This window comes from Vigna umbellata, chromosome 2 (genome assembly GCF_029865625.1).
Source record: "Vigna umbellata cultivar VRB3 chromosome 2, Vumbellata_1.0, whole genome shotgun sequence".
NCBI classification, from domain to species: Eukaryota; Viridiplantae; Streptophyta; class Magnoliopsida; order Fabales; family Fabaceae; genus Vigna; species Vigna umbellata.
Window position 1 is genome coordinate 20,164,575 of NC_142166.1, and position 27,766 is coordinate 20,192,340.

General features: G+C 33.6%; 1 protein-coding gene across 1 annotated transcript; it reads right to left on the reverse strand.

Annotated features, from left to right (window-relative positions):
- Positions 1–24,325: 24,325 nt before the first annotated feature.
- LOC124827870 (cation/H(+) antiporter 15-like) lies at positions 24,326–27,300 on the reverse strand. The gene is made up of 3 exons (XM_047301024.2): positions 27,091–27,300; positions 25,780–26,778; positions 24,326–25,591 (listed from the first exon to the last, which is right to left on the reverse strand). The coding sequence occupies exons 1-3, from the start codon at positions 27,298–27,300 to the stop codon at positions 24,326–24,328; spliced, it is 2,475 nt and encodes an 824-aa protein (XP_047156980.2).
- Positions 27,301–27,766: the final 466 nt, after the last annotated feature.

A 27,766-nucleotide genomic window follows, 5' to 3' on the forward strand; every position in this document is an offset into this window, starting at 1 on the left:
AAATGTTGTATTATTTTTGTGTTGTCTTACTTTGTTGAACATCTAATAACAAGTATCTAGTTGAAGCAAGCCAAAAAAAAATGTCTAATGGTTTATGTTATTAGGTGGTTACTTCTCTTTAGTTAGTTAGGCTTTTAATTTTTGTTATATAATTAGTTACATTATAACTAGTTTATATATATATATATATATATATATATATATATATATATATATATATATATATATATATATATATATATATTCTATGTAATATATGATCATCCAGTTAGTCAAGGATTAGGCGGTTGATCATCTAACAAATTATCGACTGGTTCAGAACAGTTAATAATTGATAATTAATCGAAGCAATAACAGTTATTAATGGACAGTTAATGAGAATAATAGTCAATATTGATTTAAAATTAATAGGAATATGAAAGTCATTTATTGGTAATTAATAGAGCAGACTTCTAATTATAAATATATGTCTTACGGAGGAGGTGAGGGAATTAATTGTAATTACTCATCTTTATTACAATATTATTACGCAAAGTCACTAACTTGAGCGTCGAAGTGTCTTTGACAACTACCTTCTCACATGGATTGAACAAGAAGGAGAGAGCGCACAACGTAACTTCGATGATGGAGGACCATCAGGAAATTCATCCGGTCTTCAGGACAACTTGGATTGCTTTGAGTAGAGAACCTCAACACCTTACCCGAAACATTTTGGCATCCACCGTGGGGTTGAGTGGCATCCCCTGTAACAACAAGGAACCAGATCAGTGCTTGGTCTCAACATCGCTACTTCGGTCAAGCCCCAAACTCTTGAGTGCTTCGACTCCCCTAGCGATAACCTCTACTTCTCTGTCACGAAAACTTGGGGTTGCGTCCTTACACACGACGATCTTGTTAGAATATGCGACATCAACCTCCTCAACAACGTCGTCGCTTGGTGGGCCCGCATTGTCGCCAACATACTCGATTGCACTGATGTTGTCGCTAGGGTTGCGTTCGAATCTATCGGACGACGTTTCCAAGAGTCCAACTCCAAGCGCATGGGCATGCTTGTCGACGACAAACTCGTCGACAGCAAGAGCCCCTCGCCATCCGCTCCAACTAGGTCTCCTCCATGGTGGACTTCATGTGGCGCAAGCGTCGCGCCCTCACGGCGTGCTTCCTAATCCTCCCTATTGAGAACCTATTGAATAATCTAATTAGAGCTTCCCTTGAAGCAATTGTTAGTAGAATAAAAATCGTTTCTTGCACTTCAAAATCATTGGTGGCGGTGATTACACTAGTATTCAGTCCGCTGAAGATTCTAGACTCAAGGATGAATTGTCTAATGAGCAAGCTGCCAAGAGACTCAAATTAGGTACAATGTCTGATGTCGCTATACTGGCTTCTCCTCCTCAATCATGGGATACTAAAGATGGTATGACGTCCCCCACACATAGAGGCAGCAGGTGATAAGAATAAACAACTGATCAATATTGTACCCCAAAGTCCTAAAACAAGTACAACAACAAGACTGCAAGAACCTATAGGCTTGAAGCACTCGATTAAATCATTAATGCCTATAAATAAATACAAAATGGATGCATTTCGAATCATCCCACCTTTGCTACCTGGTCTAACTATTGTTGCAGTTTTGAAGGAGCATTTCTCACCTTTTGGCGAACTTTCCTTCGTAGAGCTAGAAGACGTGCAAATAAATGATAATAGCCAACAAGAGGCTCATATAACTTTCACTACTCGTTGGGTAGCTGAGAGGGCATTTATTAATGGTAAATGTTGGAATCAACATAATTTGAAATTCATGTGGTTGACACCTACTATTTCTAGTAAAATGTGCCTGGTGGTAGAGAACGATCTCTATCTGCTCCCTAGGAGCCCTTAGATTTAGATGATCATTCTAAAGAAGAATTAGGAAACTCTATGGACCAAGAAGTGATTGAATCGGATGACGAGAATAAAATTGTGAAACTAGAAATGGTTTGGAGCTTGTGGAAATGGAACCAAATGAAGATCCTCAGTCTACCACAAAAGTTTCTTCTCCCAAACAATCACTCGAGGGGAGTGTCTGTTGAGGATCTACTAATGGTCAAATTTGTACAACAAGGGTATTGTCAAGCAGACCTTGGTCTCTCTCCAGCTCGGTCAGTTGGACCGCATATTTTGAGCCTTATTAGGCTCCAACAGTTTGGCTCTCGTTTGAGCTTAACTAGGCACCTCAACCGTTATTTAGCGTATCCCAAGCGATGCCTATTTCTATTGTCATGGTTAACGTCTTCATTTCTTCTGCAGGTCACAATGCATTAAACACTAATATCCTGGCCATGACACATCCTAATATGGATTCCTAATTTTTGTCTTCAAACGTTCAATCGAAGACCGATCGGTCTCGCCTTCTTGGCCATCCGACCTTAGCCTAAACTAGTTTGATATTAACTGTCTAAATTTGTAAATGCATTGGTTTGATTGACTACACCTGTTTTGACCGTTCAATTTTGAATTGTTATTTTTCTTATGTGCAGATGACATGACCCTGCATACACCTGTTTTGACCGTTCAATGTGATAGGGAACATTTTTCAACTCCTATTGAGCCCTTCACAGGTGGTTAGGGAACATTTTTTAACTCCTGACTTACCTTCAACTAGCCAGTAGAGAATGTTTTTCAACTCCTGTTGAACCCTTCACATGTGGTCAGGAATGTTTTTCAACTCTTGACTTACCTTCAACCAACCAATAGGGAACGTTTTTTAACTGCTATCGAGCACTTCACAAGTGGTCAGGAAACGTTTTTCAACTCCTAACTTACCTTTACCAATCGGCAGGGAACATTTTTGAACTCTTATCGAGCCCTTCACAGGTGGTCATGGAACGTTTTTCAACTCCTGACTTATCTTCAACCAGCCGGCAGGGAACATTTTTCAACTCCTGCCTTACTTGCAACGAGTGGTCAATGAAGCTCAGAATCTTGGTCAAACGTACAACAACATATAAAGACAAGGATTGAAGGTAAAATTAATCTGCATTGGAAGCAGACTACCTAAAACCCCTTTGCACATTATATCGTGCTCGGGCTTGGGGGGCTTATGTAATGTCTGAACACCCGGTTAGCTAAGGACCAGGCGATCGACCATATAACAAATGACCAACCTATCCAAAATAGTCAATAATTGATAATTAATTTGAGTAGTAACAAATATTAATGGGTAGTTAATGAGAATAATAGTCAAATATTAGAAATTAATAAGAATAATGAAAGTCATTTATTGGTAATTAATGTGTCAGACCTAATGATAATCTCATTATAATATTTATAAATATATGTCTAACAGAGGAGGTGAGAGAATTCATTATGATTACTCATCTTTATTACAATACTATTATGTAAAGTCACTGACTTGACTTGAGCGTTAGAGTGTCTTTGATAAGTACCTCTCACACAAATTGGACAAGAAGGAGAGATAGAGCGTACAACGTAATTTGGATGATGAAAGATCATCAGAAAGTCCATCCAGTCTTTAGGACAGCTTGAAGTGCTTTGAGTAGAGGACCTCAACGCCTTACCTGAAACACTCTAGCTTGACTAACACTTAGCGAATTTGATTTATATGTGTTTGTATCATGCATATTAATTATCTATGTAGTTCTTTTTTTCATATATGCACAAATATGTAAACTATCTAATCATTGTATTCTATAATTGTATGTGTTCATAAAGAAAATTTTTATAAATATATATTGTTTCTTCTCATTACACCATTTTTTATATCTTTCTTAAATGTTTTTATTCTATGTTCGTCAAAGTGTCTAGTGTTGTTCACACATTTTTATGTGATCTTATTGATTGGATACCTAATAAACTAGTATCAAAGATTCAATTACAATTTATTCCAAAGAATATGATTATGACATATAGGTGGCAACACAAATCACAAAATGGATAAGTTAACACAAATCACAAAATGATTAAATTAGTAATTCAAAAGCTTCCATAACATAATAGATAAAATTAGGTATAAGATTAATCTCTGTAGATAAAATTAGGTATAATATTTACCAGCAATTCGTGAAGTCTTACATTCTCCCTTATATACTGATGAACCATCTTAGCCATTGATATCTTCTAAATAATCGAAAGAAAAAACACACTTCTTACATTGATAAACTATTATTTATATTGTATCATGACCTCTACTAGACCTCAATAAATGACAAAATTCATAAAATTATTGTCCTACTGATAAATCTTCAATTGTTGTAACATAGATCCGATATCCAATTGTTACACAATCATAATAATTTAATGGGTTAAATATGTTTTTAGTCCCTTAAGTATCACACGATTTTGGGTTTAGTCCCTACTCGAAACTTTGATTGCTTTTAGTCTTCAAAGTTTTGAAACTGTTATAAATAGTCCCTAATTTTGGATGACGTTAACTTTTGTTTGACGTGGCTAATGACCAGCCCACGTCTGATGTCAGGTATGAGTTTATTCTTTGCCATGTTTTCTTTTCTTTTTATTCCAAATTTGCACACAAGACCCTAATTTCTTCAATGTTTACACTTCAACCCCTAACTTCTTTTCAAAATTTCATAATAGCCCCTGTTTGACCAGCTAGGTGCAGGGTTGACTCAGGTGAGTCTGTCCAGTGAAACCATGCCACATGCCAATTCACCCTTTACCCAAAATTAGGGTTTTGAATTGAGCACCAGGAAAGAAGTTGCGCCTACGCCGTCATGGCAAGAACACAAGAGTGGGTTGCTCTCTGATGGAGCCCGACTTGCTTCACCGCAGAGTAGAATTGCTATGGAGGCGCTTAGATGGCGCGAGTTGCTGCGCAAATCTCTCTTAGGTCTGGAGGTTGATGACTTGTGAGAATGGGGATAGTGGCTTCATGATGGGTTTTTTGTGTCTCTGGCTTCTTGGTTTGATTCCTGTAGGTTTTTGGAGGTTGACGTGCTGGCTTGCACGAGGTGGTCCAGTGAAGATGAAACCGCCATCTGGTGGCTCTGGTTTTCTCTCTCAACGATGACACCGCGATTTGAAGGAGATGACGATGACGCTTCTGCTCGGGGTTTGCAGGTGGTTGGCTTAGGGTTTTTGTGGCGGCATGGATGCTAAGTGGTGGCGACCTTGCGTTGGAGGTTCAACGGCGATTTGGGTTTCGCCTTTTGTGTTTCTGTACGCTGTGAGATGGCTGTCAATGACTTAATCTCATTGTGGTGTTCCTTCTGAACCCTAATTGCGGTGTTCCTTCTAAAGTGTAAACATTGAAGAAATTAGGGGCTTGTGTGCAAATTTGGAATAAAAAGAAAAGAAAACATGGCAGAGAATAAACTCATACCTGACATCAGACGTGGGCTGGCCGTTAGACACGTCAAACAAAAGTTAACGTCATCCAAAATTATGGACTATTTATAACAGTTTCAAAACTATAACGAATAAAAACAATCAAAGTTTCAAATAGGGACTAAATCCAAAATCATGTGATACTTAAGGGATTAAAAACATATTTAACCCTAATTTAATTCTATTTTATTTCAGGTTTATATTTTCGTATTTTAAATGTTTTATGTTAGTTAGAAGTTGTGAATTTATTACACGACTTCTTCAATTTTTTCAATTTGGTTTCTACTTTTTTTTTAATTTTTATGTTAATTTGATTAAAATATTTATCTTTTTAGCACTTTTCAAATTTTATATAATCATGCTTTTCTAATTTTGTGATATTTATTTAAATAATTTAATTTTTTTAATTTTATTTTTAATTATTATTTTTTGAATAATTTGATTAATATATTTAAATCCATTAAATTTGTGTTAATATTTTTTATTTTAATATATATTTTTAATATTTTTATTAATAAATAAAAATATTAAAAGTAAAACTATTTTTTACTTTTTACTTTTTTATTTTTAACTTTTTTTATACAAATATTTTTATTTTATTTATTTTTAAGTAATATGGTTCTTAATTTTATTTAATGCTTATTTATTCTTATTTTAAAAACTTTATTAATCAAATTATTAAAGAATTAATTTAAAATAAACAAAAATGAAAAATAAATAAATTTATTTAAGTAAATATCTTAAAATTAAAAAGATAATTGTATATATATTTGGAAAAACACTGAAAAAAATTCCATTGATGAAATTGGTGTAAATATTTTTTAGGAAAATACAATTAAAAAAGAAAAAGGTAAAATCAATATTTTTGAAAATCATAAGAAGTTGTGGAATTACTTCGTTACTTTTAAAATAAAATAAAATAAAAAATATTTCAATATATTTTTAATTCTTAATTATGAAATTAAAATTCATCAATATATTTTAATGCCAAACTTGAAAAATAAATTGTTAAAAATACGTACGATTTCAATAATAATAAAAAATTGAAGTAATGAATTTGAAACACGATTACAGTTTTAACTTAAAATTGTAGTGATTAAACATCATTTTTTTTTTATTTAGATTAAATTTGTTTTTATTTCTTAATTTTTAATAAAAAATAAAATTAATTTATTTTTGAAATTTTATTTAATTTAGTCTTTCAATTTTATAAATATGTAAATTTAATCTTTTTAACCAAATTTTGTTAAATTTATTTGATAGTTCAAATAGTATTTGAATTGTTAGATTGTTTAATATTTTTTTTTCAATGTTAATTGAAAAACACTTTTAAAACCTCAAATAAATTTAATAAAATTTTATTAAAAAGAGTAAATGAGATTAAATTAATCTAAAATTTTCAAAAGATACTAATTTCAATTTTAACTAAAAATCAATAGACCAAAATCATATTTAATCTTTTTATTTTAAATAATGTTTTTCAAAAGACAATTCAATTATTTTTGTAATCTAAAAAAAAACTGCTCATATCCATAAATTTTGGAAAGAATTACACCAATTTTTTAATGATCTCATAAAATTAAATGGTTATAACTGTGTAAAAATTTAAATCGTTAATGATAGCTACAAATTTTATAATAATAAAAAAATGAATATATTTAAAATACGATTTCTAAAGTCGTAAAAAAAAACGGTACTCCTTTATTTTGAAGTCGTGTTTATTAAACACGATTTACTTATTTCTGTTTTTATCCATATCCGTAAATGTTGCTAAAATTTTCGTAAATTAACCTCTATTTTGTTTCGAAGCAATTGTAAAACAGCCATATCTTGCGTACAGATTATTGATAATTTTTTACCATAAAAATATTAATAATTATTATTTTGTTTGTCCAAGATATCAAACCATTGCGTAACGACAAGGCAACAACAATGTGGAAAAAGAATTCTTTATTTATTACGTCTTTTTCATACTACTTTTATGAAACGTGATACATCATTAAACATTTAAAAAACTAAAAAAATATTAAAATGAAAAAAATTCGATGATAAAAATAAGAAAATGATAGTAATTGAATGATAAAATACAAAGCGAAGAAGTATATATCAATTAAAATAAGTTTAGTTAAATAAATTAAATAACTTAGAATACAATTCAAAGTATCCTTTCTCTCTATATATAGATATGATTTTGTCAAATTTTAAGATTTTTTTTAAGGAAAATACTATTAAAGGACAAATTTCATGGTTCCTGAACACGTGATTTATGATTACAGTTCAGAAACCACCACAAAAGTGGAGCATTCACGGGGGCTGAAACCACTGCCAAAAGCAATGATGGTGGCCATAATAAATAAAACTTGAGGAGCACAGCAAAAATCTTGCAGACATGCAATGATTGAGTTTCTTGAAAACTCAAAGATATCATATCCAAACATTCATAATGTTATTCTTGAATTTCTTAAAATCACAATTTTATATAAATTACTTAATTTCACCATTTGCCCATAAAGCTGCAAAATGTCAATTTTGGCTTACCAATGTTGGACTAGTGATGTTTGATGTTTTTATCCAAATTTGCATGGAAATTTCATGTCTTTTTTTTCGTTCTTCACGAATGTTGTCGTTATCAGGTATTCAAATTTTTGAAGATGTGCTCTGTCAAATTCTTCTTCTGAGATTCTAATTCTACAACTCTTCAAAGACCACAACTCTTAAAAGTTGAAAATTGATATTTAGAGTGTTTCTTATAATATCTTCTTTCCCACTCTTTCTTGTCATTCACGTTCCCTCACTTTATCCAACAAATACAAGAGTAATTCTCCCTGCACCTCACCGATTTCGTCCTGCACTTCTAAAATATATTTTAATTCCAAGTATAGCCTTTCAATCGTCAAAATATTTTGGATTTTTAAAAAGTTTGACTAAAAGTTTAACTTTTCCTAACGCATTTCAAACTCAAACCCTACACCCCCTTTCCAAATCTCTCCTCCCTCTTTTTCTCTCCGTCCTCCTCCTCTACCATTCTTCTCTCCCTCGTATCCTCTACCACCACCACTGTATTTTGTCTCCGCCCTCCCTCGAGTGCAAGCGTTCGTCCTTCGTGCCAAGATTCTACGTTTGTCCTTGCCACGCTTTGCGTTCGTCTTGTCGTGGTCTCACAAATCTGAGGTGTTTCTGGCGTCTAGGTTAGTACCATTGCATTGCATCTGCTTTGTTTTGTTTGCTGTCATAATCTAGTGCTTGGGTGTTCCCTTCGTGCGTCGGAGTTTTGGTTTTTGTTCGTTCGCCGGAGAGCTTAAACGTCTTTGGAGTTGCGGTCAGAGACGTCCGCAGTTGGAAGTGCGGAAACATAGAACCACATTTCGATCTGCGGAAAGCAAAGAGAAACCGCATTTCGATCTGCAGAAAGCAAAGAGAAACCGCATTTCGATATGCGAAAAGCACAAACCGCAGTTCGATCTACGGAAAGCACTGAGATACCACCGCATTTCGATTTGCGGAAGCGGCACACTAACCGCACATGGAAGTGCGTTAGTTGTTTGCCGGATTTCAAATGGGGTGCAGTTTTTGAAACTTAAGGTTTTTTAATTTTTTTTATTAGGTTAGTATATATTTATTTTATTAGGTTTTATTTTTATTAGGTTAGTATAATAAATTTAATTTTTTATGTTAGTTGTTAAATAAACTGTTTTGTTTTAATATATTTTGAATTATTTTATTTGTTTGTTAAATTTTGTTGAATTTATTATTTTTCAACATATTATTATTTTCGTAATATATTATTTATTATGTATTTAATTTTATTTAAGTTTTTTAATTTTTTATGAAATTGAAATAATTATTAAATTGTTTATTAAATTAAATAATAATTATTATCTGTAAATTTTGTTAAATGTTATTTTGGATTTGTTTGTAATTATTTAATTATTATATATGTAATTTTTTTGAATTTCGTAGCATAACATATAAGAAACGCACCTCAAAGTGCGACAGAAATATATAAAACGCACTTCGAAGTGCGGTTAGAAAACATTAATTAATTAAGTTTTGACTTTTTGTTAAATGAAGGGTAAAGAAGTAAAATTGGGAGTGCAGGATGAAGGCAGTGAGGTGTAGGAAGAATCACTCCAAATACAATTTACAAAACATTGTGGCCTTTTGGGCGAGTAAATAAAATATAGTATAATGAAAAAAAAAGAAAGTTGATATATTAGTATTTTTTATCAATTAAGGTAATTGATAAGAGAGAGATTTATCAATTATAGAAAGGAGTATATAGGCCTAATAATAAATTTATGATATTCATCTAAACCACGGACGGTGAGGTGAATTGGGTTAGAAAAAAAAAATAGGTATAGGAAGAAAAGAAAAAATTGATAATTAAGTGATGTGATGAGAAGAAAAGAAGAAATAAGACGAGGTAAAAATAAAATGAAGAAAACAATGTATGCATATATGTAATTAATTTTCATGAATTTTGAGTTAAGACATTTATGAATCTTGTACTTGCTAGTATGGAAGTGAAATCTTTCGAATTTCTTGTTCAAAATTTAAACAAGTTTGTTTCTTTTGTTACTATTTATTTTTATAAACTTTATCATGCAACTACGGATCAGATAAATTAGTTAATATTTATAATAACTATTTTATATTATGTAATCAATAACATCTAATTATTCGAAAGCTTAATATTTGTTTACACGCATACCTATATATTTTGGCCTTATGGAACAAAACTAGTTAGTAAACCTCTTCTTTAGATGGGGGTACTACTATCAATAAACTATGAAAACTTATTAGTTTAATAACGTATGTGGGTTATTCGTATGAGTAATTGAGACACATACTTGTTTGTTCGTAGGAAAAATATTTATAAGTAAAAATTGTGTACATGGAGTATTCAAGATTACGTTTTTAGTTAAACATGATCTAAATTAAAAGTAAAAAATGATTGGGTAGTTATAATTATTGCATTGAGAATTTGATTTTACATTGAAAGTGAAAGGGAGAGAAAATAGGGTTGAAAGGGTAAAATTTGTTTGAAGTTTTATTGGCGGGAATCTTTGTATGAATTTGTAGTTTGGTCTCTTTCCTTGGTTGCCCCAACTTACCTGTGTTTCAAGGGAACATTTAATTAAATTTGTTTTCTTGCCTACTCAATTGTCAGAGATGTTGGGTACAAATCAAGTATGAGAAAGAGAGGTGAAAAAAAATCAAAATAAATGCCACCAACCATTCCTATACAAATATGGAATAGTTCATTTACACTGTATTCGTTTGAAAATCTACTGTTCACTGGAAAAATGCAAAAACGTAATTATGTTTAATAACATCTTTAGGAAATTTCACAAAATCAACTAGAAAATGAATTTGAGAGATTTTAAAAATAAATTTAGAATTGATTTTTAAAAGAGTTTGGATATGAGTAAAAATAAATTTGAGAGTATAATTTATTTATGTAAAATTTGATCAGTTAAAAAATGTTTTAATAGATAAAGAATAAAATTAATAATAATAAAATAATATAAAATGATATTTATCAATAATATATTTATTGCTAAAAAATATTATAAGAAGAAAAAAATTAAAATAATTTTTGAAAATAAAATAAATTTATATTTAAATAAAGTTAAATAATTATGATTAAAATTTAATTTTTTATAAATATAATTTTCTATCAAATAGTATTTTTTTTTTGTTTTGTTTTTGAAGTTAAATTGAAAATTGAAACAACTTTTGTAAAACATCCAAATAAAAACAATACCGCATTTTATGATTAAATCACTTTAAAATAACACAATTTCTTTATTTAAAATCAAATTTATTAAACAATTCCACGTGGATATGTTGGGTTGTTTGATGTATATAAATGAAAACTGATATACTGAATGCAACAACTTTTGGCATAAGATAAAAGAATCGGGAGTCATTCTCCCTGCACCTCACCACCCTCACCCTGCACCTCCAAAAAAAACTGTAATTCCAAAAGTGTCCTTTCACAGTCAACGAGGAGAGAAAAAAAATTTAATTAAAAAGATTAATAAAATTTGAAACGCATTTTACTCATCTTCTTCCCCTCCCCTGCCGCATCTCACTCTGCCGCATTTCACAAACCCTAGATCTACACCCCTCCTTCCTCCCTCTTTTTCTCTCCGTCCTCTCGTCTGTCTCTGTGTCTCTGGCATCCGCTCCGCTGCTCTGCTCGGGTTCGTGGGTCTGCTCTGCTCGGGTTCGTGGCTGGCGTCCAGGTTAGTATGTAATATATTTGTTTCCTGTGTATGTCTGTTTGGTTTGTCTGTTTTGTGGTTGGTTGGGTTTGGGTAGTGATTGGGGTTGTGGGTCGTGATCTGATGGGATCGGAGGTCGCTGGAGGTCATGATCTGATGGGATCGGAGGTCGCTGGAGGTGCACGCCGCAGTTGGAAGTGTGCCTCGCTGGAGGTGCGCCGCATTTGGAAGTGCGGCAGGGATTAGAGCCGCAGTTCGAGGTGCGGTTCGCTGGAGGTGGTAGCCGGATTTGGAAGTGCGGCAAACTACATAACCGAACTTCGAAGTGCGGTTCGCTGGGGTGCACGCCGCAGTTCGGTCTGCGGCAAATACAGCACCGGACTTCGATATGCGGTGTTGTGTGGTGCGTGTTGAAGTGGTAAGAACAGAATAACTAGCAAGCAAACGCAGCATGCGATCAAGCCTATCGGGCAAGTCAGGGTGCTGGTTTGGGAGCTTAGAAGCAATTTCATGAGATGACATGAGTGAACCATGTGGTGTTGCCTTGGCTATGATCTCAAACAAGTTGAGCTCAATAGCAGCATTCAGAACTCCAGGATACACCACAGCAGTACTAAGCAACATTGCAGATACACGAGCATCTTCATCACATTTTTTAGGACAAGTAGTATAGAGGCTATTCTTGCTAACAACATTGGATTCCCCCATTCTTCACTCTTAATTTAACTCTAATGATCTTTGGTTTCTGGTTTCGTTACAATTTGTCTGCTTAATTGCTATTCAGTGTGCTCTTTTTATAGCTCTTGTAGTTGTATAAGGTGATCTCAAGTGGTTTGAGAATAAGATTCCAATTAAGGTGTAACTAATATTTTAATGGAGATTGAGTAATATGTTAAGATCAACCACTGTAAATACAAATTATTATTTAAAAAAAAAATATTTAAAAAAAAATTAAGTGTGTTTCACTTCCATTCTTAAGTATAAAAATACTGGTCAAGAGACTTTACGTATATAATAATTCACATTATACTATCTTAATTAAAATATGTTCAATTTCTCTACAAGTATGAATGGGAGTAGTGCATAAAATAAATGCAGAGGAGAAAATAGAAAACTATGAAGGAAGAGTTTGAACATGATGAGGCTGCGTTCTTCACGTCTAAGGTTTTTTTTTTCCGTATGCGGAGGGAATCAAACACTAAAAATAATTTAATGACTGCGTCAATCTATCGAGTTCTCCCTCATGAAAGACAATGGAAAGAAATTTAAAGATAATGAGATCGCCATCTATATTCAATTTAATTTTTTTTAATTATTTTTTAAAAACGGTCCAAAAGTGGTTGGGGGTTAAAAAAATTTAATTTATTAATTACGGTTTTGACTTTTAATTAAATGAAGGTTTTGACTTTTAATTAAATGAAGGGTATATAAGTAATTTTGGGGGTGCAGGATGAGGTGAGGGAGGTGCAGGAAGATTCACTCAAGAATCGGATATGATGATAACTAGATTCGATTACACACAGCTGGAATCAAATACATTTCATTGTTGAATCTAATACATTTGGGGAATCAAATACAAAATATTATAGACCATATAATAGTAATAAACCATATAACATCTCAAAACATAGTAATAAATCATATAATAGTGATCACAAAAATAATAAAATAGAACAATTATAGACTGGGATATAAAGTATAAACTTTACCGTCATCCAAAACAACCGTAGAATTTAAAACTTTAGATACAAAAGAGTATTCCAAAACTATACACCAAAATAAAAAAACCTAACTAAACTAAACAACAACATCCTCGCCCTCCAAAGCCTACTCTAGAGGCACCTCATCTCCCTCTGCTCACATCATCCAGATAATCATTGCAAAAGAAAAACATCATACATACAAAATAGAAACACAAGCAGAAGGGTAAGCTAAATATCAAGAAAACATACAATTTAATAGCACATAACATACACCAGATAAATCAATCAAAGTAACTAAATTAAACATCCTAGCATGTTATGTTCTAGGCTTGACTTGTTCGGACTTAGAATGATTGTCGAGCTATGGCGGGTCATGCACTCATGGTGGCCTCTACTGCTTTGCAAAGCCATTGCCAATGAGTTTCACCCTACCACACTCACGAGGTTAGTCTGTTCCAGGCCTTGAGGCATACCCCAAGACTAAGACCTCCTACTACTCCTCACGACATGGTTCAATCCTCTCTACTTGAGAATGAAAGACCATTGGGGTTTCAGGATAACCCCCAAGACTGAGCTCCTGCATTCATTCTAAACAACCTGGAATCTGACCAAGAGATTCTACACTGAAGCTTACATTCACCACTTTGAATCACATACTTTTACTTGTAAATTCACCCATAATAATACCCAATTATATATTATTATTTACCCTCAAACACACTTCACAATACATGCAACACTTAACTTAATTCAACTCAAGACAAAGAAATAAAGAGTAGACTAACTTAGACCTTTCGCTTAGCGCACCCTATTCGTAGGGAGAAACCAGGAGTTTTTCACACAGCGACCTATCTCGCTGGCGAATTAACTCGCAGAGGTATCGGACCTCAACCCCTCACATATTGCCCTCAAGTCGTTATGCGAAAATCTAGGCAGAGACCAAACTCCCCAAACACTCGCTGTGTGCCTCTTTTCGCTATTCAAATAAACCTGGCATTAATCCCAGACCAACATCAGGCGCTCAGCGCCTAGATTCACTATGCGAATCACTAGGCAGAGAACAACCCTCTCCAACCATTCGCACAACACACCAACTCGTTGCGCGAATGCCTAGGCAGAGAGCAAACCTCTCAAGCCATTCGCACAGCGGACTAGTTCGTTGTGCGAATGCCCTAGTAGAGAGCATCTCGCCAGGGCGACTCGTTGTGAGAATCTATTCGCTTAGCGAGTTTGCATAATCTGCAGAACGAAAATCTGCATAATTATGCAACTTAGATCCCAATTACCAATTCTATCAATTTTTCCCAACTTCTAACACTCCTAGATTTTGTTATATACCTAATTAGACTTGACTAAGTGATTCTAAACCTTTCTAACATTAATCTAAAGTGTTTATGGATCAATTCCTACTCTAGAACATCAAATTTATCAACTTAGGGACCCAAATCACAATCTACCACTTTGAACATGTTTTTGACCATTTTGATGACTAAAACAAGTCACATTTGACTTACCCAAACTGTCCCAATAGACCAATTGAGCCCTCAACTCCAATTTCTCATTTTCACTACCTCAGTTCCTCTAAGTTAGCTTTAAACTAAGACCACTGGTTTTGTTTCATAACCATTCACTACTAACATAGATTTAACACTTCTCATGCATCTAAAACAGTCCAAATATCATCCAATTTAGTACATTTTCATAGTTCAAACATGCACATTCAAAACAGCCACATTGCATACATGAATTCTAACATAGTCATCCAAGTTTCAGCCCAATCCTTCTAATACTTACATAACTTCACACATGTCAGAAAATCATTCAATAAGTATAAAGAAAATCCAGCTTCCCTTACCTCACTCAAGCTCTACACAGCTCACAAAACCCCGACTGAAACTTACACTGCAAGGAAACTCAACATAAACCTACAATTCACCTATTGGTGATAGAAAACAGCTCTTAGAACCTAAATTGAGCTTAGAATTGAAGAGAGAAACTACTATGCACATGTAGTAGAAACAATTGCATGTTCAATGTTCAAGAACGTACGGGAAAAAGGGAAAAACTACTTACAGACCCAGAATAAGAAATTGATCGGTCTAGATTATTGTCCTTAATGCCAGGATCATCTAGGCACTACCTAATCGTTAATCAGAGACTCAAATTGTGAGAAAAGTTAGAGAGAAGGCAGAAAAAGGAAAGGAAAGAGAGTTTTAGAGAGATGATATGTATTTAGATAATGAACCGCGCTTTAGAAATTTCTATTTATATTATAAGATCATTGTAAAATAAAAATATTCGTCTCATTATTTTAATACTTTAATACACTGATCTACTTTAATACTTTATTTTCTAGGTCGTTACACAAAATGCAATTGAATCGATTTCATGAAATTCAGAATAAATTAAAAGTTACACGTTACAATTTGCATAGTAATTACAAAACTAGTAAAGAGGGCTAAACATGAGATTTTGACACAATTCTCTTCGTATCTAAACATTTCAGCTGATGATAAAGAAAAGTAATACATCCCACTATTCATCACTCTCCCTTTCTTACAATTGAAACCAACATCATAAATCTCTTAAATCTATCATCATCACTCTAATGTGAATAGTAAAATACGCTCACGAGAATACAGTCTTAGATTCTATCATTCCAAACCAAGTACAATCAGCAAATTACAAAAATGAAATTTTTATCCTTTTCAATATATTATTATTCTGACTTAATTCATTTTAGAAGAAGTTGATATGTTATAATTAGACAGATTCCAAATTTAACTAATCCTGTTCAAGAAAGGAATGAATGAGGATAAGATAATAAAAAAGATAAATAAAGTTGTTGAGACAAATATCACAATTCAACATGAAGAAAAAATTATATTCACGATATTTTATCTTTTTTTTTAAATGACTCCTAATATTTTTACATAATAATCCAACATATTTGATGTGTTTTACTTCGTTCATATTCTTAAGAAATTATTTGTAAGTTAAATTAGTTTAACTTGTACATACTTAATTATAAAAGAACGAATATATATATATATATATATATATATATATATATATATATATATATATTAAAATTACACTAATTATATACATATTTTTAAGTTTTTAATGATAGATTACTTAATATGTCAAGAAGATAAATTAAAATGATTGTCTAGTTCTTAAAATATTTATTTATATTGAATAGTTAAAATTTAATTTTTGTTTAAAATTTTCATATTTAGATTTTTAAAATGACAGAATATAAAAACTTAATCTTTAAAATTACTTTTTATTTTAATTTTTAATTAAAAAATTAGCAACTTAAAAGCATAGACTCAATCATGAAATTAAAATTGTAACATACTCACATACCTTCAAAACCCACTTTACCATAATTATCACATATAACTGATTTTATTGTTCATTTTACTCCGAGGATTTCTAATTTGCACTTTTGAATTCGTTCCATCTAAAAACTTTGAAATAACGAAGTTGTAAACTTTTTTTATTGTGTACTGTTTATCCTAGCATTTTCGTTTTAGTTAGAGAAAGAATTCTTCTTAATAGGTTCTATCACAGTTTTTAACATCATATAATTTGTTTTACAACTTGCAGTTTCATCTTAATTTAACTTTGACAAAGATGTTTATAAAATGGAAGAGTAGTCCATTTTAATCGTTTTTGGGAATGTGGAATGTACATGTGCAGAAGGTTATAGAAATGTGAAAACAATGAGTTGAGAGTTTGTGAAATTAGGAAGTGCAGTGGAACATTGACAAAATGACAACGATGATTATGGAGGAAAAGTTTGGCCAGTCAAAATATATGAAAACAAAAAAGTCAGTTCAGTGCATAGTAAAGTAAAGAATGGGTTGCCATGAAGATTCTTTGTGACGCATATACATGGATATTCAAATTTAGGTAGCTTCTACGGTCTACAAAGTTGAAAACCCTTATTCCATTACATCATTCCTAATTTTTAGAGCTGTCAAATGAATCCCTTTAATAAGATTTGGCCCTAACCCATGTGGGGTAGGGCCAAAAAAGCCCACAGGGCCAAAAAAAACTCTTTATTAAAAAAGCTCACAGGACTAAAAACTCCTAAAGTCCTATAGGCCAGGGCCAGCCCATGGACTTTCCTTTTTACAAAATTTAACGTCTAGAAACATAATATCATCATACAAGTAATCACAAATTATATGTATTTTTTATCCAGCTTTCATTTTATCTTTGTTAGTAATAACTTATAACCATAATTGATTCATGTATAATTATATTTTTTTACCAATAAAATTAATTTTCTACTTCATAACTGTTTCTATATTAATTAGTTTAATAATAATGCTTTTATACAATTATTTCTTAATTTCCAAATTTTGTTTTGATAATTTTTTTCATCTTAATTTTGGTTTGTAAATTTGACAATTCAGAGATATCCACATAAAATAGGTTTAAAAGTTAAAAAAATTTAATTTAATATGTAAAATTTTGATGGACTAACGAATTTATTTATAGATGGTAATCTATTTTGTCACTAGTTTAAATCAATATCATTCGATTAAGATTTATGATCAAAATTACATTATTTTTAATTGGTGTGAACATGTTAAAATTTTGACTTAATAACTTTTTAACTTTTTTAATTTTTCAAATTTAATAAAATTAATATTTATTATTTACAAAGTTATATAATTCTTTTAAAAAAAAATTTATGAAACGTATTATTTAGTCATTTACATCAATTTATATATTTTTATGCCTTTTTCATATATTTTATATTATATTCATTTGTCTTTTTTATTAGTTTCTTATTAAGAGACATTGATGTAATTTATTTATTATTATAATTATTATAATTTTTATTTATTTTATATGTTAATAATTAAATACAATAATAATTTTAATTTTAGTATTATAAATTATAACATCATATTTATTTAAAAATATTATATCTATTATTTAATTATCTTTTATTACAATCGGCTCAATTATGATAAATAATTCAATAAAAACAATCTTTGTTGGATAAAGATAAGTATGATTTTAAAATATTAATTTAATTTAAAAGGTTAGAAAAAAAATATGATTTTATAACCATTAGGATTACATCTAGATCTTGTATACTAACATATATGATATTTATAAGAGTTTTGTCTAACAAGGATTTTCACTAAAAAGTTAGTTCTTTTATTAAGTGAAATTAATTTTAAACTTTACAAAGTTTGTGGTTTAATTTTTTAATGTATATATATCTATACAAAACATTCAACAAAAGAATTTTATATGACAAACTATAAAAAATAAAAATTTTACACCGATATTAAAATTTATCCAATCAATAGATTTGAATTTAAAATCTATCCATAATTAATATTTCAAATATTTATATAGATATCAGAATTCGATTATTGAAAAATCGAATTTTCAACTGTGTTACTTTTATAATTTATTTTTTGAAATTTTTTTCATTTTCTTTTAAATAAAAATAATAATAAAAATTTTCTTTTTTAACTTTTCAAAATAATAAAATTATATATTTAAAATATACTTATAATTAAAAAATTATCTTAAATAAGTTTTTATAAAATCAATATTTATACATTTATATTTAATTAAAAAGATATTAAATATCATGTAAATTTTGAAAATTATTGAACTTGTAAAGTAAATAAAAGAAATAACTAAAAAAACATTAAAAGTGAATTAATTTAGTTTGGGGGCTAGCCCCATCCTAACCCTACCCCAGCCCACTTTATGTGGGGCTTTAGGGGTTGGGGCTTTTAAAAAGCCCCCTATCAAGGAGGCTAGAAAATTGGGGCTTGATTTTAGAAGGGGTTAGGATCAACCCATGGACTAGGGGCTCAAATGACACCTCTACTAATTCTTCCTATAGTACTTGAAATTACTCACTACAACATAAGACTATACAAGTTGTGTTTTTTTCTCTTAATTGAACTTCTGTTTATAGAAGCACGTTACGATTAATACTTAAAGATCTTGACTATTCAATTTATGGGATTGCAATCATAACTATCCAATATAAGACGAAATAAATAGTTTAATTGGTCAAATATTGGTGATGTAGGACAATGGGCTATGAAATGACAATGACAATGTTGGTCTGTGTGTTTATGCAGTGCAGAGATTTCTCATTAGCTTTGTAAAGGTGTATACATGTAGTTTTTATACAGAAACAAAAGGTAAGACTAATTGTAATAGACAGTTAGTTTATAACAGATAATTTGGGTTTACAACAACACTTCTCCTTAATCCAAATTATCTAAAAGCTTCAACCCCAGCATGCTTCTAAGCTTATCAAATCATTGTTGCCTCAAAGGCTTTGTAAAAATGTCCGCAACTTGCTCCTCTATGCTGCAATGTATCAACTCAATTTTGTTCTTCAGAACCTGATTTCTCAAGAAGTAATACTTCGTCTCGATATGTTTACTCTTCTTCCCGTGGCATATTGGGTTCTTGGATAAGTCTATGGCAGACTTATTATTCTCTTGTAGTTTACAAGGCTTCACATAGTCAATCTTTAATTGTTTTAACACATATTCCAGTCACAAACGTTGGCATGCTGCCCTACATATGTTATATATTCCACCTCACACGAAAAGAGGGCTACTACACATTTTGTTTCTTCGAGCACCAAGACACTGGTGCAGCCATATATTAAACAAACACGGGTGCAAAATAATTTTTTAATAGCAATATTTTATATCAATTGAAAACTATCAAGTATAGAAAGTGGTCCAATGGCATTATCGAATATATGGGAATTTTTTCTATATTGGTTAAATCAAGAATTGGTATAGAAAATGATGCGATATTGTAACTGTAATAAATTACAAAGATTTTGTATGCCAGTTACACTTAGAATTGATATAGGAAGTCGTTTTTTTATACCGGTTACACCTAAAACCGGTATAGAAAGTGGTGTAGTGAAAAAAATGTAATATTGGGACACACTTTTTATACCGGTTAGTCACTATAACTAGTATAGAATGTTTAATATATTCCTTTCCATCTTGCTTTCGTGTTTCACTATCATCCACTACGTTGTTCGCTCTTATCTTCTCTTCACTTGCTCTCATCCATTGTTGTGTTATTCTTCTTTGCTTGCGGTGTGTGGTTGTTCCTCTTTGCTTGTGGTGGTTGTCGTCGCTACTTCTGGAGTTTGATGGTTGTCGTTGTTGTAGAGGCTTGGTCGTGTTGTGATGACATTGTTAGTGTTGTCGTCGTTGTTGCTTTTGTAGTGTTGTGGTAGGTCACGCTGAAGCTTTCTTTTGTGGTGTGGTGGGTCACGCTCTTTCTGAAGCTGTCCTGGTGTGGTGGGTCACGCTCTTTCAAACTTGTAGTTACTATGGAGGATATTGTGTTTCGTGCTATTTACTTTTACGTTGAGGAAAATTCTATATTATGAGTTTCCCCAATTCTTGAAGCTTTCTGTGTTTATTGCTTCAATTGGATTGATTACCCTTTTGTGTTAAAACTGATGAGAAAACAATGAGATATAGAAATCAATGGATCTAAATCCATGCAAATAACGAGGCTGCAAATGAGGCACCAATTTGTTTGGAAGCTGCCGGTCCACTCACTATAACCAAAAACCGGCAATTTTAATCTCCATGTATCTCGTTTTTTGTTTCGTTGAATCTAATGCCAAAGGTGGTGGAGTTTTGGTGGTGATTAAAACCACAAAATAAATTCTAGGTTAAAGAAAAATGGACATCGGAACGAGTCTTAATTAGTAGGACTGTTTAGGAATGAGATATTAGTCTCTTAGATACTTTGAGGTGAAGTGTAGTGAACTAAATCTATTGATTAATGGTTTATGTTGTGGTTTGGTAATAGGACTGAGTTCACATATTAAACTGCATGTTTAATTGTTTCTTAGTCCACCTAAAAATAGAGGTGTTGGTTTTTACCAATAACAATGAATCGAAATTAGATAAATTTTATATAACAATTTCTTAAATTTGCAATGAATGTTCTAGACAATATCAGAAGATTCTATTGCTTTGCGTGTTAATTGTTTGAATGAGTGAAAACTACCAATTGAAGTTATTCGGAAACATGTTCTTTGTGATGGATTCCTAAAGAGCTACACAAAGTAAACATGTCATGATGAATTAATAGACATGCCAAACTGAGTTTCAAGTAAAAACAAAAGAAGTTAATTTAGAGATGGATGATCAATTAGAAGAAATGATATGTGATGTTGGATATGATTCTTTCCAACATGCTTATGTGTATGACAACTTGTGCAGTGATACAAATAAAGTTCTACAAGCACATATATATGGAGTTCAAATGATAACAATGCAATAGGTCCTCATTGGAGGGAATACATTGTGTTTTGTTATCTTTAAAAGCAATTGGACACAACAAAAGATTTTTATTCAAAAATTCTTTTAGAAAAGGATGAGTAAGAGGATAAAAAGGACATAACTTTAAAGAAGAAATACTTCACATATTAAATCCTCCTCCAATTAAAAATTAGATAAAAAGATGTAAAAGAAGATTAACAACGGTATTTATACTAGTTTTTCCTGCATAACCAAGTGTTCTAAGAACTAAACAAGATTAAGTGAATGTTTTGGCAAGAACATCAAACCAAAATGGTAAGTGGAAACAATTTTAACACTTTTGTAGTTGTAGGATCCCAGTAGTTGTTGTTATCCATTCCAGCCAGAAAAGAAAGAGCGAATATTAAATACAACATCAGAACCATACTGTTAGGTTCCTGAGTAGGAATCCTAATTAATCACGATCACAGTAGGCAGAAAGGATAATGAAAGAATGAATTTCTCTTATTAATGGTAATAGAATTATCTAAACAAGGATTGTTGGGAGCATAACCTCCCTCAAAGGATTGTAGCCGCCTGTTAACAAACTCAATAATAAAAAACATAACCCTAACAGTAGAATCTAGCTCTATTTATATTAAATATTTTCCTAGAATATGGTTCTATTTACTATAAATATCTTATACTGAATATTTTCCTAGAATATAGCTCATTTATTATAATTATCTTATACTGAATATTTTCCTAGAATATAGCTCTATTTACTATAATTATCTTATACCAAATATTTCCCTATGATATAGCTCTATTTACTATAATTATTTCCCGCCCGTTCTAACTACTACAACCGTTAGGATAGTAACTCTTCAACCGATCGGGCTCCAGTTTTTCATCTCTTTCTATCGTTCGGCTTGACATTTCCCCGCTTTCCACTATTCGGTTCCCTTCTTCTTCTCCCTCACTGTTTTCCACCGTTTCGGCTCAATCTCTCCCCGCCTTCACTAGTGCAGTAAGGGGAAATGACATCGGTTAATTTTGCTTATAGGCATCGGTTCTGCAACCGAGGCATATACGGACGAGGTAAAAAGGGGGTGACTTTATGCCTAGGTTCTGAACTGGGTTAAAACGAGATAGGATTATGCCTAGGTTCTGAACTGGGTTAAAATGAGATAGGATTATACCTCGATTCTTAGATAACCAAGGCAATAACGTGTTTCTTTTTTAATTTTTTCGGTATGCACAATCCACTTCTCCCTCTTCGCTGCACAGTCCATAGTCCAAGCAAAATAGTCCACAATCAAAGCAAAAGGGTTATTGAATTTTCCTTCCCTTTCACAGAACCAAATCTCAAAAGATACAAAACCAAATCTCAGAAGCAAGCACTCCAGCAGCAACTACACTAGCCTTAACAAAATCGCTCCTAAAATAACACAGAAAAAAAAGTATGGGTTTTGATGCAATGAGCATTGCGGAGGTTGTCATCACCAACTCTGAGAACGATTTGGGGAAGAAGGGAGACTCCTGCAAGGCCAAACTAGAACAGAGAGAAGAAAAGATGAAGGTTGATGCCTCCCCTTCTCGCAGAAACGCCACCGCTGCAGGACGTCCTCGCTGCGACTGCGCCACGACCTTGCTGCCACCTCTTCGTGCCTCGCCAACGCCATCGCTACAGGACGTCCTCGCCGCGACTTCGCCACGACCTCGCCGCCACCTCTTCGTGCCTCGCCGCCACCTCTTCGTGCCTCGCCAACGCCACCGCTGCAGGACGCCCTCGCCGCGACCTCGCCGCCACCTCACCACGACCTCGCCGCAACCTCACTACGGTCTCGCTGCGGCCTCGCTGCGGTCTTGCTGTGACCTCACCTCCACAGAAACCATCGCGATTTGTTCAACTCTTAGATCGGCGAGCCTCCCATCATCGCCGTCGCGATACTCGTCTCCACCATCGCGCCTCCCCTCCGCTTTCGACGCCGGCCACCATCGTCATCCTTGCCGGAGCGCAAGCTGCTGCAATGGAGGAAAGAACCTCCTCGCGCCGTGGCTGTTAAGTGGGAGAAGAGAGATTGCCCTCTTTGTTTCTGCTTCTGCGAGAGGAAAGAAAACCGCTTCGTGTAAAATGAAAAAGGGGAGATGAGAGTAGGTCAGGTGCGAGATTTGACGGAGGTAATAGGCCTCGGTTCCACCTTTAACCAAGACAATACATCAAAACAGAGGCCTCGGTTCCACCTTTAACCGAGCTAATAGGCCGTAATATGTGCTATATGATTCGGCTCTCACTGAACCGAGGCATATAAATTCATCAAAACTACAAAATTGTCACCGCTTTCTGATAGGCTTCGATTTTTCTTAGACCGAAGTCTATTGGATGAGTTAAAAAGTATATTTTTTACTAGTGCTTCCACCGTTTGGTGTCCTTCTTCTCTCGTATACTTTCTTCTTCTCTCATACTTTCTTCTTCTCTCGTATACCTTCCAACCCCTAATATACCTTCCAACCCCTAATACTTATGTCAATTAACTTGAATTGACTATTGAAAGGCAAAGAGTTATGAAAAGATAACCAGAAAAGATTGTGCTGATATAGTTTTAATATGTACATTTGTCGTATTGAAGAAGTTATATTACAAACAAAAATAACTATACTCCAGGAGACATGATACAAAAATGGAGGGAACATATGAAAAAGAAAAGAGAATAAATGTTCTGTACTTTGCATGGTTTAGGTTTAAAATGGTCTAACTGTATACTTTAGCTGCAGGTGATGTAGAACAATGGCTAAAATCGATATAATCATCACCATTAGGTGTTTCCGTTCCTGGATATACTTGCCCAACATATTGTTGCACCACCAAAACTGAAGCAGTGGCAGCAAAATCTGAAGATGCTAGCAAATCTCCAATGGCCCCCATTTCAGGACATTCACTCCAATCAGTGAGTCCTGCAGTGAGAGGTGATATCATCCCTTGACCTCTCCCTACAACGAAAAGATCATGAACATCATCCATGCTCCTTATTGCAGCCACTGTGTCTTCCCCATTGTTAACTACCTTCTCAACATAATCAACTGCATCTTCACTCCCACATGACATCCTAAATTCTTCTAGAAGTTTTTCATCAAGTTTCTTCTGTATATCCCTATCTGTTTGCACTGTCAGCATCCTTGGTCCATCCATATTATTGCTGTCTTGTTGTGGGCAGGACGGCTCTGCCTGTTCACCTGGGAGAAAACGCATTATGGTGAGGCTAATCCCTGGATGTTCCATCATTCTCCATCCATAGCACAAAGCCTCTCTATCATCTGGGCCTCCGAAAAACAATACTGCTATGTGATGAGATACTTGATTTCCAGCCAAACGATTAGAGCCACTTAAGCCTCTATCTACTAGAATTCCTACTGAGCAAGGTGCATTTGCTAGTACATTCTGGTTGATGGCTCTATAGGCCATGTTTGTAGCTTCCATGCCACCATCGACTGTTTGTTGTTTATGAAAAGGAACAATGATGAGGGCCACACGTTTGTCTGCTGCCAAATTGCATATGTCTTCATGCATGGTGGAATAGGGAGAGATGGCTGTCAAGGGCTGAACTGCGATGAATGAAGCATGCTGCTCGTAGTTTTCAAAGGCTTTGATTATGTGGTCAGATTGAGCTTCGGTTCTGTTAAGGGCAGGGAGGTCTTGTTTTGCTGTGTTGTGAACAATGAGCATGGCTGATGTTCGACCACTGAGTTCCACCAGATGGAGCACATAGGCACATATTGGGGAGTTCTTTGATGGGTTAGAGGCTTCAAGAAGGTTTATCATTGTTGGAACGTTTCGAGGGGTATGGATGCACACTAGGAGTCTGAACTCAGTATTTGATTTTGATATCTCAATTGTTCTTCTTTTGTAATATATGCTGCTTCTTGAGGGCCTATAAATGATTGATATGGCAGGTACAATAATGGCAGTCATTATTACTGTTATAACGACCATAACTGCAAATGATTCTTCATCAAAAACCTGCACGCAGTTGTAAGTGATCGGCATCACTTATCAAGAGAGGAATTAAGGGAACCAGAAGTATAATTATCCTATTTGTTAAACAAAGTTGTAAGTGATTCATGCAAGAATTTTATTTTATTTTTTTTATAAAATATGAGGATTATTTGAAGGAAGTATGTATAACATTATCATTTTAGTGTGAGTACCTTCTGGTCCTTCCCAACATTAAGCACGACCATTTCAACGAGACCTTTTGTGTTCATGAGTAAACCAAGGGCAGCTCCTTCACGTATTGGCATTTGATAAAGCAGTGCAATCAATAGGGTGCCAAGAACTTTGCCAATGCAGGCCAGAAAAATGACTAGAATAAGAATCGCCCAGGTGTATGAGCCATTAATGAGTGCTAGGTTGGTTTTTAGCCCACTTATGGCAAAAAAGAGAGGTAGCAGAAGTCCGGAAACAAAGTCCTCAAGCTTTTCCACAAGAGTAAAACTGAGTGGTCCATTTGGGATTACCAAACCAAACACAAAAGCTCCAAAAACAGAATGAGTTCCAATTGCATCAGTGATGAAGCCTGAGACCATGACCCCAGCTAGAATAAGAGATATATAAAACTCACTGAAAGTTTCTCCTTCAGGGGTTTTCCTAATCAGCCATTCAACTGCTGGTCGAACAGCAAAAATACAAAAGGCCACAAATGCAGCACCAGAGAGTAGAACCCAGAGAGAAGCCAACGAAGCTGCATTGTTCTCAGCTAGTGCAATGGCCAAAGCTAACAGAACCCAAGCACACACGTCATTGATGAGTGCAGCTGAAAGAGCAAGCTTCCCCAACTCTGTGTTAACGAGTTTAAGCTCAGCCAGGATCCTAGCAAGGACAGGAAATGCAGTGACAGAGAGAGCAACGCCAAGGAATAGGATGTATGTGCCTTGGTTTATATGGGTATCAGTTTTTTTGGCCAAAAGGTAGGAGAAGGCCACTCCAACGAGGAAAGGTAAAATCATGCCAGCCATTGCCGAAGCCACAGCTTTTCTACCCACGCTTCGCATCACTGTTATGTCCATTTCCACCCCTACCAAGAACAGAAAATAGAGGAGACCAATATTTGCCATTGTTTCAATCACCATAACACTTCTTAGAGGAAAAACTGCATTGGCAAATGTTTCGTTTTGTCCAAGCACCGAAGGACCCAATACTACTCCACCCTGTACCCATGCAAAATCATAACATCTGTCAGCAAAAAACCAATCAGAGTGTGTTAATCTTCTAGCCCTTCTCACTCTTGGTTTTAAAAATGGTTCTTTAAAACAATTTCAACTTCTGAAAATACTTTCCTAAACAAATGTTTTTAAAACCATAACAGAAACAGTTGGGAGATGTTTTCTCATTCTCTCATGCTTTTAGCCAAACAGTTTAGGTCTGAAGTGACGCAACACATACAAAGACAAGATTTCATGAATGAAATTTGCTCAGATATATAATGAAATTATCGATCATGTTGAAGAAATAAAACTAACCAAGACTTCAGCAATTACGCGTGGCTGGCGAAAAGGTTTGAGTATGAACACAAATAAGCGGGTGGCAATCACAACTAAAGTCAATTGCAAGATGAAAAGAGGGAGAGAATAATCCAAAGGGTTGTCTCCTTGCCACACCCCATTTGTTGTTATCATGGTAGGTGCATAACATACTATGTAGTCATCCGATTTATTGGTTGCTTCTTCCATTTTTCTCATATTTATCTCCATTCTTCTTACAAAAACCTTCACTTCCTCTTACGTGCAACCCTTATAGATGATGACTCTTTCATGCGTCAAACATGCATCACCTTGGTAAGCCACATGCATCATATATATACATATACTATATATGTTCGAAAATAGTTAGCTGATGAAGTTTGCATGCAAAAGAACGTGGTTGAAGTCGTGTTGCGTTGAGCAGATGAATTGACTAGAAAGTACAAAAGGGTTACGAAGATGGAGCAAAAAAGTTGGGAAATAATGTAAGGAGGATAATTATGTTTTGGTTTGTCTGATAAAAAGGATAAGAGAAGAATTGAAGGCAGAGAGAAAAGAAGTGGGGTTCCTTTGGTTTTGGTGGCTGTCCACTTCAAGTGGGAACTCTACTTCAATTCTATGGCTTGTATTGTTTTTAAGGGAAGGTTTCTATTTTAAGAAAGCTCATGATTCGATT